This window comes from Lycorma delicatula, chromosome 3, assembly GCF_047948215.1.
Source record: "Lycorma delicatula isolate Av1 chromosome 3, ASM4794821v1, whole genome shotgun sequence".
Lineage (NCBI taxonomy): Eukaryota > Metazoa > Arthropoda > Insecta > Hemiptera > Fulgoridae > Lycorma > Lycorma delicatula.
In genome coordinates this window covers 226,885,551-226,906,377 of record NC_134457.1, presented here as the reverse complement: position 1 = coordinate 226,906,377, position 20,827 = coordinate 226,885,551, and the positions used below count along the sequence as shown (strand labels likewise).

The 20,827-nt window shown below is 31.6% G+C and overlaps 1 protein-coding gene across 3 annotated transcripts in view; it reads right to left on the bottom strand.

The window, feature by feature from the left end:
* LOC142322492 (polynucleotide 5'-hydroxyl-kinase NOL9-like) overlaps positions 1-20,827 on the bottom strand; it is a 69,459-nt gene that overhangs the window by 42,801 nt on the left and 5,831 nt on the right. For all 3 annotated transcript variants that reach the window (XM_075361635.1, XM_075361634.1, XM_075361631.1), the window contains exon 2: positions 15,928-16,135. In XM_075361635.1, the coding sequence (XP_075217750.1) occupies positions 15,928-15,941 (14 nt within the window). In that variant the 5' untranslated portion in view covers positions 15,942-16,135. The remainder of the gene's footprint in view (positions 1-15,927; positions 16,136-20,827) is intronic.

Sequence of the window (20,827 nt, the reverse complement as noted above, 5' to 3'; positions counted from 1 at the left end):
ACCAGCCTACCAGAGCCCAGCAGAGATGCGACCTGAAGGGCAGCCATAGCAGAAGCGGATGAAGAGTTTCTACACAACCTCTCCTTTTAAAACTTACAAGTAGAGTAAAACAAACCAGCAATTGCGACTCCTCCGGAGTAGGGGTCGCATTGCTCCCTCCTTATAATTAGTGCCCCGTTGTGGCGTATTCCTGCTAGCCTATGAAGCGTTAGCACCGAAAGGACTTCAGTAGACGGTCTGAAGGGGAATTACGTCGGGAGGACAGGCTTCATAAGCCTAGCCTTCCGCGGTCGGCCCATAAAATGGGTTCGATAACGCCGGTTCAACAACGGATTGGAATGCAACTAAATCCGTCTTAAATTAACTAAATAATAATAAACAAAACTTGAAAAATTAGACCCGCTATTTAAAATGACCCTTTTAAAAAACAAACCCGATTAGAATCATCCAGCAGCAAGGGACTCTGTCCAGGTTCTGCGATAAGTAGGGAGAAATAAACTCCCGTCAACTTTGCATTCCATTCCATTCCAGTATGTTGACGTACATATAAAAATATAAATAAAATGAAATTACAATTACTTAGATAATCGGGATTCTGTTGTCCTTGTAAATAAGGTAACGCATTTAAATTTATGTTAATATTAAGATTAGTTTTCGGTACAAGTATTATTTTCGATGAGAATTGACGGTTTTCAGTGGCATCCATAGGTCCTTTGTAAAATCAAATTGTTGTTTTTTGTATAGAGGTTATAAAAGAGTCTTCCCTTTTCAGATACCGTTTACGAATATGTTCCGATTTAGGAATATTCTCTTGACAGGGCCTCTTTGTCCAATCCAACGTCACAGAACAGTGTTCTTAAAGTTGGCGCACACATTTGAATGAAAGCGGGTAGGGCACCATCTTATTGAATTATAGATGAATTGTCATTTAACAAAGCACTAAAGGATTGTAAAATTTATTTGTCCAGCATCTCCGATTAAGCTTGACCAATAACTGTACCTTGAAAGAAACGGTCCGCTCAGTCCTCTTAATGATAGCCAACATCAGACATTGAGTCCTGAAGATTCAAGGCGAGTAGACGGTTCATTTCCGTATTTCCGCCTCCATTGTCATCGTACGTCGTACGTTAGAGATATTTTCATATGTTCAATATCAGTTCACAATGTTTTTTTCTTGTCTCGAATGACAGTCGTGTTTGCACCATCGCTACACTTTCTCAACTGATTACATCTCATCGCATTGATTAACTATTGGTGACCCGGATATTGGTTTTTGTAAAAAGAAAACAAAAAATGAAATCCATCACCTGAAAAATAAATTGTACAGACTTTTCCAAAATGATTGGCAAGAGTGGGGATTCATATGAAAAAAGAAAAAAACGGAGACAAAGTGAGACAAGTACGAACACAGACTGTTAGAGTAGTAAAATTTTTCCACCGTATCAATCTTTTTTATGTCGACAAGGGAAAAATACAAGCCACTGCAACAAATTTTTGGTAAAATTTATCGGAATAATTTTTGGAAACTCTAACGGGTATAAAACAAAGTTTCAATATTGCAACCCTTACTAACTCAAAAAAGAAAATCAAAAAAATATCCTTCAAGACGTTAGAAAACATTTACATACTAACTTAACCGAGAAGGAAAACATAAACAAGTTAAGAAGTGTTCGTGAACACTTTCAGTATCAGAGTAAAGGACACAAAACTTGAAAGCAAATAGTAACGTAGCAGAAATTCTCATGTTACGCAGAAAAGACTCCATGTCAAGGAGGACACAGAACCAGAGAATAAGAAATCATGACGTTATAAGCAAAAGAAAAAAGAAACCTCTGCAATCTAAAAGAATGGCTTCAAAATATCCAAGTTTCCAGTATACTATAAACAAAAATGTACTCGTGTAGTCTTAAAGTCTACATGGCAATTTAAACAAAAATTACAAAAAAACAAATCATACGAACATTAGTAACAAACAAAGCTGATCTCTTTATATTCAAAAATATCTGTGAAGAAATGGACCATTCTATTCCAAAACAAGCCTAATGTTACATTTGTTGCTCACGCATAGTAGACTCTGCGAGAGTCCACTGTGTCTGATTTCAGAGATATCTGCCTACAGGGTGTAAGGCCTCACGATGTCCTTGACGAACCACCGTGATTGATAAGACAAGAAATCGGATAATCCCAAACTATGCCCAGGGCCTACCATCGGCTGTTCTGCCCCTTTTTGGGGGTAGGCCCGAGCATGACACCGGAAGACTCCAATAATCAGAAGGTGAGATTCTTACATACGTTCTATTTGATTTGGTGAACGAAATTATTAGGCCGGGAGTCACGCTATCGCGGTTAGGTAATGGACGGATGTGATACCGAATGAAAACACCGAAAAGACTCCAACAATCAGAATGTAAAATTTGTAAATCCTTTACATTGTAGATGGTGTACAGAGATACCATTAAGTATGACACCAGAGGACTTCAAGTTTGACGGTGAATTTAGTAGGTAAGATCCAAATACTTTACCAAGAATCTTAAAAAAAAAAACAGGTTTCGGTCTGTAACTTGTCTGCGTAATCTGTGTTTTTTCATCCATAGTTGATTAATTCATCCATCTCGCCCTCAGCGTTAGGCAATTGTTCCTTTTCTTTTGTTTCATGTCAGTTACAGTTGTCCGACTGAAGAGGCCTGTACTTTCCCCTGTGCTGCCTTTTCAGGGATCGCAGGTGTTTCTAAGGTTACGGTCTGTAATTATTTACAACCGGAAATACGAAAGAAGAAGTAACCACATCCCATGAAATCTAACCAGGTCCAGCCGTGACAGATGCAAGACGAAGAAAATGGTGAGAGTAATGAACACCTTAATGATGTTAGTTAATTCACAACCAATCAACTTTCCTCCGCCATAGAATTTTGGCTTACCTTTAGGACATGCGACTCCCACTGAAGAGGGGGAGTACAATGAATCCTTCAATGACTAGCAACCCATTTTCATTTATATCTCGCTAAAAATGGTTCCTTTGCTTGAAATACTTTGGAATGACATGGTGATTTACTGTACGGCCTTACAAAATTATCTATTTGATGTAATAATGTCAACATTCTAATACAAATACTGAACAACTGTAAAATTTTTCAGGAGGTAGAAGACTACATAATTTATTTGATTTCTTAAATGGATAACATTTTTTATTCTAATTAAAATCTAATCGTGATCTGTTCTACATTTACTATGAAACCAACATAGAAATTGTTTTAACCGAGTAATAATTTAATTAAAAATGTTATACATTTTATTAGATGAAGGCGCCAGAGTGATAGTAATTGGTAATTAATTTAACCAGCCTATTCATTCAACAATTTTCAATTTAATCAATATTTATTTATTAATCTAAATTCAAGTTCCTGTCATTCTAGATAATTAGAGAAGTGACTTAAAGAAATGTTAATCAAAGCTAAAGTAAAGTTTCAACAATCCAGAATAATTTTAAAATTCAATTAGTTGAGTGTTAGTTTAAAATTAGAGTAAAATAATAACGAAGAGTCTTCATTATTACATTTATTATATTGTTAAAAAATAAAAATTAAATATTCTGCAGGGTTTTTATTAGACTGATATCAGAAAGTTCTTTATTATAATTTTTTTTTAAAGATTGAAGAAATAAGGTACAAAAGTTATTCAATTGTAGGGCGATGTTATTCCTGAAAATTTAGTTTGTTAAATAGACAATACATGTAATACCTAATTGAAGCTGATTGTCTGTTCGACTAAAATATTCAATTAACTGAAGTATTAACCTCTAGACGTGAATAGTTCTTGTAATAGATTCGTATTTATGAACTTGATTAGTACAGTATCGTAAAATTATCAGTTATGAAAGCGCTATTTAAATAGAATATAAAAATATAGGGATTGCTACAGTACTAAATGCGTAATTTTTCTACCCTGAAGTAGAAAGATATTTGAAATAATGCTTGCTATGTCGGACAGGTATGAATGTTTTAAAAATAATTTGAATGATTTTCGTCTAATTAATGCGTTTTTATTCAGTCAGAATGATTGAAATCAAGTTTTGTAATAATCTATGTAAAGTGATGAATTATACAAAACAGTTAATTTTCTAGCTGCCAAAAAATAAGTTGGCAGCACTGTGTGTTTATTCTCGACTCAATCAGTCCACCGATAATTTTTAATTTTACTTAGTTAATTTTTTAATCTTGAATTCAATAAAATTTTAATAAAAAGTTATGCATAATTATTAATATTCCTCGAAAAATATAAATACACACTGAACAAATTACAGTCATACACAACTGAACTGATACATCACGATCAAAATACATAAATAAAATTTCAATTAATAACACCTGTAACTTTATTTATTTATCTTATTGAGTTTTTAATTATTTTGTTTCAAGTACATTATTAGTTTTTAAATAAGATTCCAAAACAACAGAAGATGTCCAAAATGCTGTGGCAAGGGTCTTAGTCAACATTCCAGAAATGTTAATCAACAGTGGGAAAAGCGTTGAAGTAATTGTGTGCAGGCAGAAGGGAACTACAAGTACTTAGAAGGAAATTACACCACTGCTGACTAAAAACATAAGTAACAATTTTTTATCGCATCAGTCTCGTAACTTTATTGTTGCACCTCGTATGATATCAGTTAAAAGTTACATTAAACCAAAAAATCTATTTGAAAATAGTAAAACTTATGTAGTAAAGTCTGTTTAGTGATACTGAAGTTATATTGAATATATTAATGTAGAAATATAAAGTGATGTAATTCAGTTTTCTTGAACTTATTAATTGCATCACGTGAAAAAGTTTGAAATTTTTTTTTTTATTTCTTTATACTTCTAAAATTTATTGCATGGAATCTGTTTCCAAGAAGGGACCTTTTACACCCCTCTCGCAGTTTGTTAAATTTATTGATATTTATTTAAATTTTATATATTTTTTTTACTTACTTCCTTTTAAATAAATTAAGTTTCCCACTTTGAATTAGTTATACATTTTTTATTGTTATTAGTTTTAAGTTTTTAGTGATATTTTATCTGTGCTATTAGTTGTAAGATTTAGCTTTTTAATTTTTAACATAGGTTTAGTTATTTTTGTTAAATTTTTAGTCTTCTCGTTATCTGAGTTAAGGCCCTTTACACCCTTCTTGGACTTTATTAAATTTTTTTATTTTTAGTTTTACAGCTGTGAAATGTGACATGATACGTCATACATTGGGCATTAACGGGTTATATTAAAATTAGATCATTCATATGTGCAGTGCTATTAATAAATGATATTAGTGATATGACAGAATAGGGTTGCTCTATAACTACAATTTCAGCAATAGCCTTGTGCTACCTTTGACAATTAAAACTCTTAAAAAAAGACTATGTCAAAAAAAATCACCAGTTGTAACAATTAAAAGTATGAGGAAATATACATTTTTTATGGTAAACATAATTTACCTTACTCCTAAACATAGTGAAGGAAAAATGTAGACCATGTTTATGAGAAAAGTAGAGATAGATGTTTGTTGTGAAATGCAAGAATTTTAAAAATACCGTTAGTATTTTTAATTACAACCTTATATTCATAAGACAACGGTTTTTGCACATCATATAAAACAGTAATTCACAATAGGAGACAAATATTCCAAAAAGACATTGAGTGTTGCAAGACAGCCATACTCAATTGCTGTTGCAGTGGGATATTACAGGTAAGCATGGAACAAAGCTGGATATGATCTGTCGCTAGTATATACAAATAGCTATTTGTCTAGCAAAAGAAGGAAGCTGGAAAATGGAACAATATACTATTGTTAAATAACAATAAAAACTAATAAAGATAAATTGTTAAAAATTTGTATACACATTTTTCTTATGATGCAAGTGTGCATTAAGAAAGGATTTGTTGAAATTCAGAGTTTAGAGTTAAACTAGGCCAACAGCTATATATATATATATATATATATGTTTTTTTTATTTCTTACTAATAGATATCACCTTAATTCTTGGTATGTATAACAGTAGTTACAAACATTTCAGTTCCGGTAATTCAATAAAGTTGAAGCATCAACTATCCTGAATAACACATTACAAGATAATTGCGTTAAAATAAATTACATATTTTAAAAATTGTTCCAGTAATTTTTAAGTTTTTTATTTTAATTTATTCATATAATATACATTTGAAAATATTCAAGCAGTTTTATTTTACATCTCGTTTGAGTTTCATAAATACTTTCAATGTCGGCTTCGAAAAAGTGTGGATATTTTTAGCCCATAGATACAATTTTCGCAGAAGAGAAATTAACTAAAATCTTTATGAAAATCGGTACAGCAGTTCTGTAGTTACAAAGAATATAAAAATATTAAATGGAGACCCCCGCCCCCCAACACATGTTACTAAAATTCTTCCTGTCGCACTCAAATAAAATATAAAAAATTCTTAAACTAAATAAAGTTTTTTGAAAACCTTTAAATTTAAAAAAACTTTACTACAACTAAATCTTTGCGCCAATTTCAAAAAATCTCCACAGAATTAGATAACTTACTCGGATAAGCCAGTAAAATTCTGGCTACAGAGAGTTTTACTCTCAAAAGAGTTACTAGTTAGGAGAAAATTAAGCAGAAAATTCAAGTAAGTTTCTTTGCTAGTTATCAGTGAAAGTAATTCACATGATGTATTAAGAGCAAAAAGTTAAGATAGAAAAACAAATAAATACATTTAAAAAAATCTATTTAGCGAAATAATCAGGTGAGAGTTTTAATTTTGATTTGATTTTGTAAGACTTTATTTACAGACACAGGAATTGCTTCCCAAGCCATTTCAATTTCATTGTGTAGTTCCACTAGTGACTGTGGCTTCTTACTGTACACTACATTCTTGACTGTCCTCCACAAACAATATTCTTGGGGGGTTAAATTAGGCAAATGGAGGTGTACTCAATCGGGTACATTTGTCCTATTCATCATGGAACAATATTATCCAGGTAGGCGCGACACACATCTGAATGAAAGTGTGTCAGCGCTTTACAGACGTTCTTGAACACCCAATACCAGTTGGTAAAAAAACTGACAAAGTGTAACAAGAACAAACACTGAGACAGAGAGAGAGTGAGTGAGGGAGAGCGCAGAAAAATTGTTGTAACAAAAATTTCTGTAATATAAATAAAACTGTTTTTAACAAAACGATACTGATATCAAAAAAGATAAGACATTACATTTCAAAATCTGTTATTAATTTAGAATTTGTTTTAAAAAAATACATGTTAAATATTTGTAACAGACAATAGATATACAATAATAGTTAATAAACAATGTTTAAGCATTCTTTGCAAAAAATAGAAAAATTTGTTACAAAAGTCTTACCAGCCCGACTTCAGTTATTAAACAACAAAAGTGTGATAGGTATTATTCATTATTTAATAAATGAAATTGGGCTGGGAAGAGTTTTGTAATAAATTTTAATATTTTTTGCTTATTATATGGAATGCTTAAACATTGTTTATTATCCAATATTGTATGTTATTCGTGTATTTTTTTTTAAACAAAATCTAAATTAATTACAGATTTTGATAATAGAAATGTAGTGACTTACCTTTTTTGATATTAATTTCATATTGTTAAAAACAATTATATTTATATTACGGAAATCTTTGTGTTTTCTGAGGGGTAGAAGTGATATCTACAAGACTCTCACCGTCCGGTTTACAATTTCATTGTAATTTTTTTTGGATAAAATAATTAAGACATTGCCTGCTGCAAGCAACTCGTTGGTTCCTTACACGACTGTTAAGTACATCCCTTGAGGATCCATGGTGGTTGTTTTTATATAATAGTGTCTGTACATAATATGTCTCTTTATATAATAGTATAGTATATGCATACTTCTATACTTATTTTATGAATAACCAATCATATGACCTCAGTAATAGTAGCAGATCAGCTTTCCAAAACAAGAGAATTGGTCAGTGACATGCTGACTAAATCTTCAGTAAATTCATCAAAGTTCTTCCTGTCTTCCTGAAATCTTGTTCTAAATATTATGTCTTCAACAAAACGTTTGAAACTGTGGCTTGGAAATGAGAACATGAGAGAATTTTGTTCTCAACTCATACTGTAAACAAAAATATTTGGGAAGTTAATTGATTATTTCCTACCATTTATTTTCTTTCTTTTGCTTGGTTTCTTATATTGTCTTAAACGTATTTACTTAAGATGTAGTCTTAAATTGCTTTATTACTTGAATATATTATATGCTTTATATGTAATATACTTTATAAAACACACATTCTTTATACATCATATTACTTATATTTAATATATAATGTCTATTTCTAACATTTTTAATTTAAAAAATCAATTTTTAATTCTAATTTGTATACAGGAAATAGTCCTGTATAAAACACAAGTTTTCACTTAGGTGAGCATTGCAGCTTTTTATATTCTTGTTTATACTTTATTATTAGTATTTCAGATTAATTAATTAAATTGTACCAATAATTTGTTTTTGTTTATGTTAACTTAATCTATAAACAGAAATTTTAAGATTTGTAATTAAAATAAATTAAAAAAATATATATATTTATATAACTGAGAAGTTGTTATGGAGAAGTACACAAACATTAAAAACATTTGCCTGCGCTTCAAATATTTTCAAAATACAAACGTACGTACCACAGAATTTAAATACCATACAGGTATATAACTCGTCCTGTGAAATTAGGTGTAATGATGTTGCACATCCCGAGCAAGAGAGTCACAAGTCAAAAACTACTAATTTTACAGGACGTAAAAATAAGATTTTGTGTAACTACTAAGTTGAAAATTAGGTATTTATTTTTGGGCAAAAAGTTTATGTTTGTTGTGTATTGTGTTAGTGTATTTTCTAATCTATGTAATGAGTTAAAGAAATTGCATATAAATGATCTAAATTTAAATAAAAGGGGTTAAATCAACCCCTTTCTGACTTATTACACTCTTCTACGAAATTTACTGCAGGTTATTTGAGTTATGTTTTTTGTTTTAGTCACCGTTCTGTATTAGAGTTTATTAATCAACAAAATAGATATCTAAATTTTTAATCTTTTAATTAAGTTATAAAAATACAAAAGTTTCTTCTGTTACAATTAATTTTAATGTAAATAAAATTTACACCTCCTACAATAATAAGTAGGAGTGTATACACAAATCAATTTTCTAAATTATTGTAATGATTAAAACTATACTCGGTCTTTAACATTTGTTACAATTACTAAATTGCTGTGAATTTAATATTATTTTACTATTTCTAAAATTCTATTCATTACAAAATAAGCAAAACTTTATAATAAAAAATGTAAAATAAGCAAAAAATATATACAGTAGGCTGCCTCTAGCTTGGACATCTCGGGACCAGTCTGGTCTCTTATCCGAAGTAAAAAAAGTCCGAACCAGCCGAAGTCGTGGAACAAAAGCCCGATTATGTGGATAAATGGAAGGCTGTTTTTATAAATGGTCAATAAACAACATTATAAGACATTTTCGCTGTACAAAATGAAAACTAGACTAGGACTATATTTAGTACTTTCTGAATCCCTGGTGTTTTTGTTGTCATTTGCCAGATAGAATGTAGCTTTCTCTTTTTTGGCTCGTACAGCGCTAGAGAAACAGGTTGTGATGTGTCTTAGTAATGGGAAGCATCGTGAACGAGTCGTTCCTTCTATACGATTCTTTATACTGAACGAAAGAATCGAGAATCGGTTTGCAGGAGAAACGATTCTTTTTACGATTCTTAACAGTGAGTCAGCAGAAAATTAAAAAATAACATTCTACGAGTCGGAGAGTGGAATGTTAGAAGCTTAAAAAAGGTTGGTAGGCTAGAAAATTTAAAAAGGGAAATGGGTAGGACAAATGTGGATATAGTAGGAATTAGTGAGGTTCGGTGGGAAGAGGAAGGCGACTTTTGGTCAGGTGATTTTAGAGTAATTAACTCAGCGTCAAATAATGGGCAGGCAGGAGTAGGTTTCGTGATGAACAAGAAGATAGGGAGGAGAGTGGAGTATTTCAAAACGCATAGCGATAGAATCATTGTAATAAGGATAAAATCAAAAGCTAAACCGACAACGATTGTTAACGTCTATATGCCTACAAGCGCCCATGATGATGATGATGTAGAGTGTGTATACGAAGAGATTGATGAAGCAATTAAACACGTAAAAGGAGATGAAAATTTAATAATAGTTGGAGATTGGAATGCAAGCATTGAAGAAGGCAAGGAAGGAAATATAGTGGGTGAATACGGGCTGGGCAAAAGGAATGAAAGAGGGGACCGACTTATAGAGTTTTGCACGAAGTATAATTTAGTAATTGCCAACACCCAATTTAAAAATCATAATAGAAGAATATACACTTGGAAAAAGCCAGGCGATACTGCAAGGTATCAGATAGATTATATCATGGTTAAGCAAAGATTTAGAAATCAACTCGTTGACTGCAAAACTTACCCTGGAGCAGACATTGATAGCGACCATAATTTGGTGATAATGAAATGTAGATTGGGGTTTAAAAACCTGAAGAAAAGGTGTCAGATGAATCGGTGGAATTTAGAGAAGCTTGAGGAAGAGGAGATAAAGAAGATTTTTGAGGAGGACATCGCAAGAGGTCTGAGTAAAAAAGATAAGGTAGAAAATATAGAAGAAGAATGGGAGAATGTTAAAAAGGAAATTCTTAAATCAGCAGAAGCAAACTTAGGCGGAATAAAGAGAACTGGTAGAAAACCTTGGGTTTCAGACGATATATTGCAGCTGATGGATGAACGTAGAAAATATAAGAATGCTAGTGATGAAGAAAGTAAAAGGAACTATCGGCAATTAAGAAATGCTATAAACAGGAAGTGCAAACTGGTGAAAGAAGAGTGGATTAAAGAAAAGTGTTCAGAAGTGGAAAGAGAAATGAACATTGGTAAAATAGACGGAGCATACAGGAAAGTTAAGGAAAATTTTGGGGTACATAAATTAAAATGTAATTATGTGTTAAACAAAGATGGTACACCAATATATAATACGAAAGGTAAAGTCGATAGATGGGTGGAATATATTGAAGAGTTATACGGAGGAAATGAATTAGAAAATGGTGTTATAGAGGAAGAAGAGGAAGTTGAGGAGGATGAAATGGGAGAAACAATACTGAGATCTGAATTTAAGAGAGCATTAAAAGATTTAAATGGCAGAAAGGCTCCTGGAATAGACGGAATACCTGTAGAATTACTGCGCAGTGCAGGTGAGGAAGCGATTGATAGATTATACAAACTGGTGTGTAATATTTATGAAAATGGGGAATTTCCATCAGACTTCAAAAAAAGTGTTATAGTTATGATACCAAAGAAAGCAGGGGCAGATAAATGTGAAGAATACAGAACAATTAGTTTAACTAGTCATGCATCAAAAATCTTAACTAGAATTTTATACAGAAGAATTGAGAGGAGAGTGGAAGAAGTGTTAGGAGAAGACCAATTTGGTTTCAGGAAAAGTATAGGGACAAGGGAAGCAATTTTAGGCCTCAGATTAATAGTAGAAGGAAGATTAAAGAAAAACAAACCAACATACTTGGCGTTTATAGACCTAGAAAAGGCTTTCGATAACGTAGACTGGAATATAATGTTCAGCATTTTAAAAAAATTAGGGTTCAAATACAGAGATAGAAGAACAATTGCTAACATGTACAGGAACCAAACAGCAACAATAACAATTGAAGAACATAAGAAAGAAGCCCTAATAAGAAAGGGAGTCCGACAAGGATGTTCCCTATCGCCGTTACTTTTTAATCTTTACATGGAACTAGCAGTTAATGATGTTAAAGAACAATTTAGATTCGGAGTAACAGTACAAGGTGAAAAGATAAAGATGCTACGATTTGCTGATGATATAGTAATTCTAGCCGAGAGTAAAAAGGATTTAGAAGAAACAATGAACGGCATAGATGAAGTCCTACGCAAAAACTATCGCATGAAAATAAACAAGAACAAAACAAAAGTAATGAAATGTAGTAGAAATAACAAAGACCACTGAATGTGAAAATAGGAGGAGAAAAGATTATGGAGGTAGAAGAATTTTGTTATTTGGGAAGTAAAATTATTAAAGATGGACGAAGCAGGAGCGATATAAAATGCCGAATTGCACAAGCTAAACGAGCCTTCAGTAAGAAATATAATTTGTTTACATCAAAAATGAATTTAAATGTCAGGAAAAGATTTTTGAAAGTGTATGTTTGGAGCGTCGCTTTATATGGAAGTGAAACTTGGACAATCGGAGTATCTGAGAAGAAAAGATTAGAAGCTTTTGAAATGCGGTGCTATACGAGAATGTTAAAAATCAGATGGGTGGATAAAGTGACAAATGAAGAGGTATTGCGGTAAATAGATGAAGAAAGTAGCATTTGGAAAAATATAGTTAAAAGAAGAGACAGACTTATAGGCCACATACTAAGGCATCCTGGAATAGTCGCTTTAATATTGGAAGGACAGGTAGAAGGAAAAAATTGTGTAGGCAGGCCACGTTTGGAGTATGTAAAACAAATTGTTGGGGATGTAGGATGTAGAGGGTATACTGAAATGAAACGACTAGCACTGGATAGGGAATCTTGGAGAACTGCATCAAACCAGTCAAATGACTGAAGACAAAAAAAAAAACAGTGAAATAGATAGGCGACGGGAAACCAAATCTTTCTCAATTACGATTCGATTCATAGCAATCTTTCTTATGCATAGCTTTTAGTGGGGGATCCTCCTACCACACCAAATTCTAGCCAGCGTTTATTTTATTTATTGTTTTCCACACGTGACGCATAACTTATTACATCACCATCACTAATGTTTATTGACATACGGCAAATTTATTACTTCTGATTATATAAAATATTTTCATTAACTGTGCTATTTAACCGAGTTAATATTAAACAATTAAATTTTATCTTAAGCCCCATAAAACAATTTTTGTTTATCATCAACTACAGCGAATGAGAGCCAAATATATATTTTTTTTCAACTCAAAAGTATTTATATATATTTTTTCTCTTGTTAACCTTCGGAAGAACCGTCAGGAATTACTTCAGAAGGTGAATAAGGGTGATATGTATGAGTGTAAATGAAGTTTAGTCATGTAGTCACAGGTCGACTAGTTCTGAAATCTGTGGTTAATTGAAACTCAACCACCAAAGATCACCGGTATCCACGATTTAGTATTCAAATCCGTATAAAAGTATCTGCCTTTACTAGGACCACTCATCAAATGAAATATTATTTAGAATAGGATTCACAAAAGCGATAGTCGAAATTAGTGGTTCTTTTGTTTCTAATAGTCTATTAAACATGTGTACGAGTGAGTTCCATCGGGTAGGCACTTCCTGTTTTAATTTTAATTCTTTAAAATTCATTTGTCGCTGCATGTTTTGCAGTTTGGAGGCAGCATGAGAACTTCGTTTAAAAAATTCGACAATTGCCTTCGATTTTACCACAATTGTTTTTACATCAGACACTGCTGCTTGGAAATTAAATTAATTGTATACACTAAGCAAGGAATATGGCGTAGCTGACAATTGCGAATAGCAGCTTTTAAATTTGCTCCGTTGTCACTAACAACCGCTCCTATTTTGTCAGTAACAGCCCATTCATTGAATTTACTTTGTAATTCAATGGCAATGTTTTCAGTCGTATGTTGACTGCAGGGACCATACAAGTAAGTAATTGGGTTTTTAAATTGCAATCATGGTCAATGAAATAGATAGTTATGGCCATATAATTATTATGTGAAACTGATGTCCAACTGTCAGTGGTTATTGCGCATGCTTCAATATTATATAATGAGTTACAAATCTCACAAGAAATTCTATCATTAATTGTGGAATTAAACTAGTTGTAATTGTTTTCCGATAAGCAAGCGAATACCCAGGGTTTAACATGTGAACAAACTTCTTGAATTCTTCATCCTCAACGAGTGAAATAGGTTGATATTCTTTTGTTAACCTAATTAATTGAATATCTAACGCTCGGCTTTTACTTTGAGGGACAGGTTTTGTAACAAAGGAAGTAAGGGACAACTGTTGTGTTGTTTTTTTTTTTTTGAGGACAAAGATGTTATTGGAGGCACAGAAGAAGGATTAAGCGAATCAACAAGGTTTGTTAATGTAAGGGCTAATTGCAGCGATTCATTTGATTCAGTCGCAGTAGACGCAGTAGGATTTAAGTTATAATCCATTTCTGAAACATAATCAGGACAAGGATTTTTTTGTCTTGAAATATCAACTCCTGGGTGTTTAATTTTAATATGACGAGATAGATTACTAGTCGTCCCACCGGCATAGGATACTGAACTACGGCAAAAATTACACAAAGCTTTTCCAGGGCTTGCTTCGGAAAAGCAAGTCCAGATGTGACTTCTTTTTCTCCAGCTCATGTTTATAAATTTACAAAACAAAATATAATTTGTTATAAGTGCTTATAAAATATCTACTTCGTAAAAACTAATGATTTAAAAAAATAATACCGATAAACATTTGGAAAAAAAATCGTCTTCTGATTATACGAGTATAACGTAAAAAAATCTTACGAAATTGAGTAGACCCAAATAAAAAAAATATAAACAAACTAAAAACACAGCTCTAAATAGAACACGCAAAGATTATTCACCATGAAAACAGAATCGACTGTCGTCTTTTATCCGTCTACTAAGAATAATTATAAAATATATCTTTAACATGACAGTATGCGCAAAGGAACGACAGTAATTAATATTGTGCAACATAGCTTCCCGCCCGAGTGAAATTAAAAGAAAAAATAATAATGATGTCATATAAAATGGTTGCGTAACAGTTTAAATTTTCCCTTCTCTGTTTAGCGATGAGGCTTGTTGATATAAGCTTGTTTTCGTAAAGGAATCGAATAAGAGATGAAATAAGGAGAATCGTTGGATAGATGGAAGAGAATAGAGCATGCGTATTAGAAGTGATAGGCTACTAAAAATCGTATTCAACCGGAAAAGAATCAGATGTTTGTTTACTTAGGAGTCGAATAAAGATGAAAAGAGAAGAATCGAAGGCATTTTAGTAGGTATACATCAATTGAGTCGAACAGGAGTATGAAAAGAGATGAACCGCTAAACATGGGCGAAGAAGAGAAAGAGAGCATGCGCATTAGAAGTGATAGGCTTCTAAGTTTATATTACTAAACATCGTATTGAACTGAAAAAGAATCAGATGTTTACTAGGAATCAAATAATAGTTGAAAAGAATCGAGGAGATTTAGTATGTATGCATCATTTGAATCGAACAGCAGTACGAAGAGATGAACTGCTAAACTTGGCTGAAGACGAGAAAGAGAGCATGCGCATTAGAGTTTACAGCTCTGGTAGTGGTGGAAAGGAAAAGAATCATTGAATCGGACGAACGATTCTTTTTTACGAATCCTTTCTGAGAATCGAATCGAAAGAATCGTTTATCACTAATGTGTCTGCTTGTCTCTCGTTACCAATCATCACGGGCACGGCGTGTGTCAGCGAGTGCATGACGCGTACACAGCTGGCCGTCCGAAGTCCGAACGAGAGGGCGCCTACTGTAATAATTTTTTTAAATACTACTATAAAATCTACTGTAATAATCTGGAATATAGTCATATAAAAAACGCAAAACTTTATAATAAAAGAATGTATAATAAATTTTAAAAGATACTATTATAAAATCCACTATAGTAATGTGGAATGTAGCCATTTTGTAATAAATATTTTAAATAATTAACTTTATTATTTTATTGAGAGGTAATTTCGTTTTGTTAGCACTTTTTAGATTTAGTAAAGTAAAGTAATCACATTATTTTCACATTTTCGTGATGTGGTTTCCTCAAAATAATTGACTAAAACTCATCATCTGAAAACGAACATTTGTAATATACTCTTACCACTCGTATTTCATTTACTGATACTTTTTCATCGTTACTGTTGTTAAAATCTAATTCCAAAAAACAATGCTAGTTGTTTAACATCGACGAAATCCTTGTAGCACAACTAAGTCACATCATAAGGTAATCCCTTTTTCTTCGCCGTTCGAATTAACGTAATAAATTGGTCAGGTACGTAAGTAGGCCCACTCTTCGATGCTCGAGCCACCTAATAAAAAAAATCACAATTTTTAGTGAAATAGTAAAAATGAAAACGATAATGGTTAAAAAAAGTCATCGAGGAAAACCCACCTGTTTTTCTATGACAGAATGAGTGGCATCCCTTCATTCTGTGTATGACCAACTATTAAGAACTTCTGTGTGATACTTTTAATTTTATATTTTTGTACCGCATACAAAAGAGTATATATTAAAAACCCGGAACAAATTACGAAATAATTAGTTTTCATGACATTAGTTCAGGAACGTTATTATTTTATGTTTTATTTTTACATGGACTTACCAATTTTTTTGTTGGGCCACGCAGTTGTCACTGTACATTATGATTTCCAGATCCTCTGAATTACAGTTTTCTACTTTACGTTACATTACACATAACAAAATGTTTCCTCATGTCCAATGCCAGTTAAAGTAAGATTCATAATATTGATTTTGATTTATAATAAAAAATTGATGTTTCTCCTTTCGGCGTTTGGAAAACAGCTTGCATGTCATAGCAAACAACTACCAACTTCTCATTGTACCGGCGAACGGTACAACTAAAATTAATACTATATTGCTCGGTCATAGAGCACCATATTTAGTACGTTATTGTGCAATAACATTTTTTGAGTTGTGACCCTCTTGTTCAGGATGTGCGATATGAAGTTATGGTGGCATGGAATGTTGAAAGTAACTTTTATTAATAAGCTACTAACTACGTTCTTTCTTACGCAGTATTGTTCATAGCTATAGCGATTAACGTTTTCGACCAACGACTAATCTATAATTCTATGTAAAAGCAGTTTATTAGATTGAATTTTTTATGTTGTTGTAAATAATATTATAAGAATGTTTAGTCGTGGACAACTACTGATTTTCAAAAATCGGTCGACTAATACATATTTGCATGTTGTTAAATTAATCGATTAATTTTAATAATCGACATCGTATTGGTTGTGGTGGTGGTGGGATAAGGTATCTTAAAAGACGGTTATGCAACAGACGTTCATTCGTTAATGGCATGTAACTTCGGTTACTGCCAGTTCTCGGAAGGTGCAGCCCAAAGAAGAATGAAGAGGTCACGGGAAGAAGAAGATGAAGATGAAAGAAGACCCTCTACTCGACCCAACATCACGGAGAGGAGTCCGGAAAAGAGCCCAGCAAAGATGTGTCCTGAAAGGCAGCCATCACAGAAGTGGATGAAGAGCTTCTAATTAACCTTTCCTTTTAAACTTACAATTAAATCAAATTAAATCAGCGACTGCGACCCCTCCGGAGAAGGGGGCGCATTGCTCCCTCCATATAGTTAGTAGGATTGATGAAGCAATTAAACACGTAAAAGGAGATGAAAATTTAATAATAGTTGGAGATTGGAATGCATGCATTGGAAAAGGCAAGGAAGGAAATATAGTGGGTGAATACGGGTTGGGCAAAAGGAATGAAAGAGGGGACCGACTTATAGAGTTTTGCACGAAGTATAATTTAGTAATTGCCAACACCCGATTTAAAAATCATAATAGAAGAATAAACACTTGGAAAAAACCAGGCGATACTGCAAGGTATCAGATAGATTATATGGTTAAGCAAAGATTTATAAATCAACTCGTTGACTGCAAAACTTACCCTGGAGCAGACATTGATAGCGACCATAATTTGGTGATAATGAAATGTAGATGTCTGGCCGGCGCCTGGTAACTTGCTAACGAAACGTTTTCGGACCTATGTTTATATGAACTTTTTATTTTTAGCCTCTAGAATGAGTTGTCAAAGTATTGCCCTATCCTCCTGAATCACGCTGTATATTGAGTTTGATTACGAATATAAACTGATTATTAGATAATATAAATAAATAAGTGAAAATCTCGTTATAAGCTCCTTTGTGTATGGTTGGCTGTTATAGTAATACGTACATTCATAGTTTAAGTGAAAAGTTATTCTCTTTAATATTTTATGTAATTATAAGTTTGTCAAGACTGATAATAAATTATAATAATAAAAAAAATAAAATAGTTTAATATTAGACAACATATAACGGATGGTCTGTTGTTAAAAAAAAAAAACTGATCGTGAATGAAACAGTTTGCGGACCAAATTTTACATGGAGTAATTTTTGATGACGCTTTGTTGTTTATAAGTAGAGGTTGTTGATGATGTATGTCGATGACGTCATTGCCGTGGCAATGACGTCATCGACATACATCATCGTACAAAAAAACGTTACGAAATCTAACCAGTCTTGCACTTATTGGCGGGGAATTGTTGGTAGAGTATTGTAACCTGATCCACTTGTTAATGTATCCAGTTTACTTTTTAATGAGATATTATGATTAAAGAAAGTTTTATTTTTTCGTTAATATTATTACAATTTCTGAAATAAAAATTTGCAATTGCTTTATTCTTTGTTTGTACTATTCAAATTATTTATCAGGTTAAAAATGTTAGACTCGAGATTAAATTCATTTATTTTTACAAAATAAATTAATAAATTTAATAATAATAAATTAGTTAATTTACAATATTTATCTCTTAATAATGTATCCAAATAGTTCTAAATAGTAGCAAAACAATATAAAAAAAAAGCAAATAAAACGAAACAAGTTAAATATTTGGTTATACTTTGGGTTATTTGACCATTAATTAACCAGAGAAGTAAAATACGTCCATCGTATATCAAATTTAACAGTACGTGATATAAGCAAAGTGTATTTCTGTGTAAAAAGAAAGTTTTTGAACATGTAATTTTACATGTTTTAAGTCTATAAACTTCTAACGAAGTTTATACAAAAAAAATTTAGAACATTCTATCAGTTTTTATTTTTGTAATTACAAAGGTTTTGCTATAACAAATTTGAATGAGAAAAAAATAAATTTATACAGAGTAATACATTTCAATATATATAATTAAAATTGTGCGCGCGTGTGTGATTATACAAATAAATAAATAATTTAATTAATATATTATTTATAAAGAGATAATAAGGTTTACTTAAACTGAAAATTACTTCAAAATTATGTAAGACACCCGTTCGCTTCGATTAACGTACAGACATCATATTCGTAATAGGGAGTTGTATTCATAAAACACAGTTCTAACATTTACTGATGCTATGACAGACGCTGTTGCCATTTAAACTGATTTTTTTCCCGCCTTGCCAGTGTACTCGCCACAGTTGGGTATCAGATAAATCGCTGCGTTGCATTTGTCTTATATCTTATTCAATTCATTTTCATAGAATAAACCTTCCAACAGCTAACCAGTTAGGAAATGAATAAAAAAAAATTTTTATTACTTATGGTAAAATTTTTATAATTTTTTTTCTTAATTTAATAACGAATCATTATATTATCATTTTACTATTTTTTATAAAAAAATAAATATAAAAAAAATAAATAAATTTCCAACAATATTTAAAGTTTATGTTATATTTTCCATTTGCAATACGGTTGTACTACTTATTTGATATTTGTCGTTTATGAGCGTGGGAACACATGCACAGGTAATGAGTATTTCAGACCTTTTTTACTTCCTTGTACGAAGTAAAGGAAGTATTGTGATCGCGAAAAATTTCGCTTTTCAGATTTCAACCAAAATATTCATTTTGACCATCCCTGAATCCATTTGACAGTTTCGGCGTGACCTCTGTACTTATGTATGTATCTCGCATTACTTAAAAACTATTAACCGTAGTATGTTGAAATTTTGGATTTAGGACTGTTGTAACATCTAGTTGTGCACTCCTCCTTTTTATTGCAATCGACTGAACCAAAAGTGTCCAAAAAAAGCCCACTATTTCTTAACTGCAGTAATAAGCCCTGATTGAGAGCTTTTCAACGATATATCATAAATGGTACTTATTTTCATTGGTTCCAGAGTTATAGCCAAGTAAAAGTTTAATGAAATATTTGGATTTTACAAGGAGACGGCACATCGGTTTGAATCAGACTTCATCTCCTTTTTTTAACTTCTTTTATTTAAATATGTTGATTTATTAATTTATTAAACTCTCATTGTAAAAAAACTTTTACTATGAATAATAATTCAGTAATAACCAAAAAGAAAAAAATATCATGAATTTTTATGAAATAAAATTACATACTTTTTTATTTAAAAAAAAAAAACGTGTAAATATAATTTAATTTATTAACCTGTGATTGTAAAAAAATTACAATAAATAATAATTCAATAATATGTAGAAAAAAAAATCAAAAAATTCTTTATTAAAGAATTAGAGGATCGTATTTCACTTTCAAATGAAATAAGTTTATACCAAATGAAGCAAAAAATGTGTATATGTAATTTAATAGGCATACAAGGAAGTCATGTGGTGTCCCACATCAATTTTTTTTTTTAATTATGACAGTGAGGTAGATAAATATTTTCGTACGTAAAAAATTAACGGGATTCGGATCCAGAACCTTTTGGATATAAATCAATTTTGTGATACATTTAATCTGATAAAGTAAAATGAAGTGTACATTGTTTTGTCAACCAGAACGGTAGTAATAATAAAAAAAAAAAAACAAGAAAATAGTATCCTGTTACCATTTTAATACGAATTATGTGTTGACTGTAAGTGAAGCGTGTCAATTGATTTAATTTCTAATGCAGTAAATTTTTTGTAAAAAAATACTCTTCCCGTACATTTTTTGGGTCAATGAAATCAAAAGAATGAATTCGTGATGTACAAAAAATTTCAAG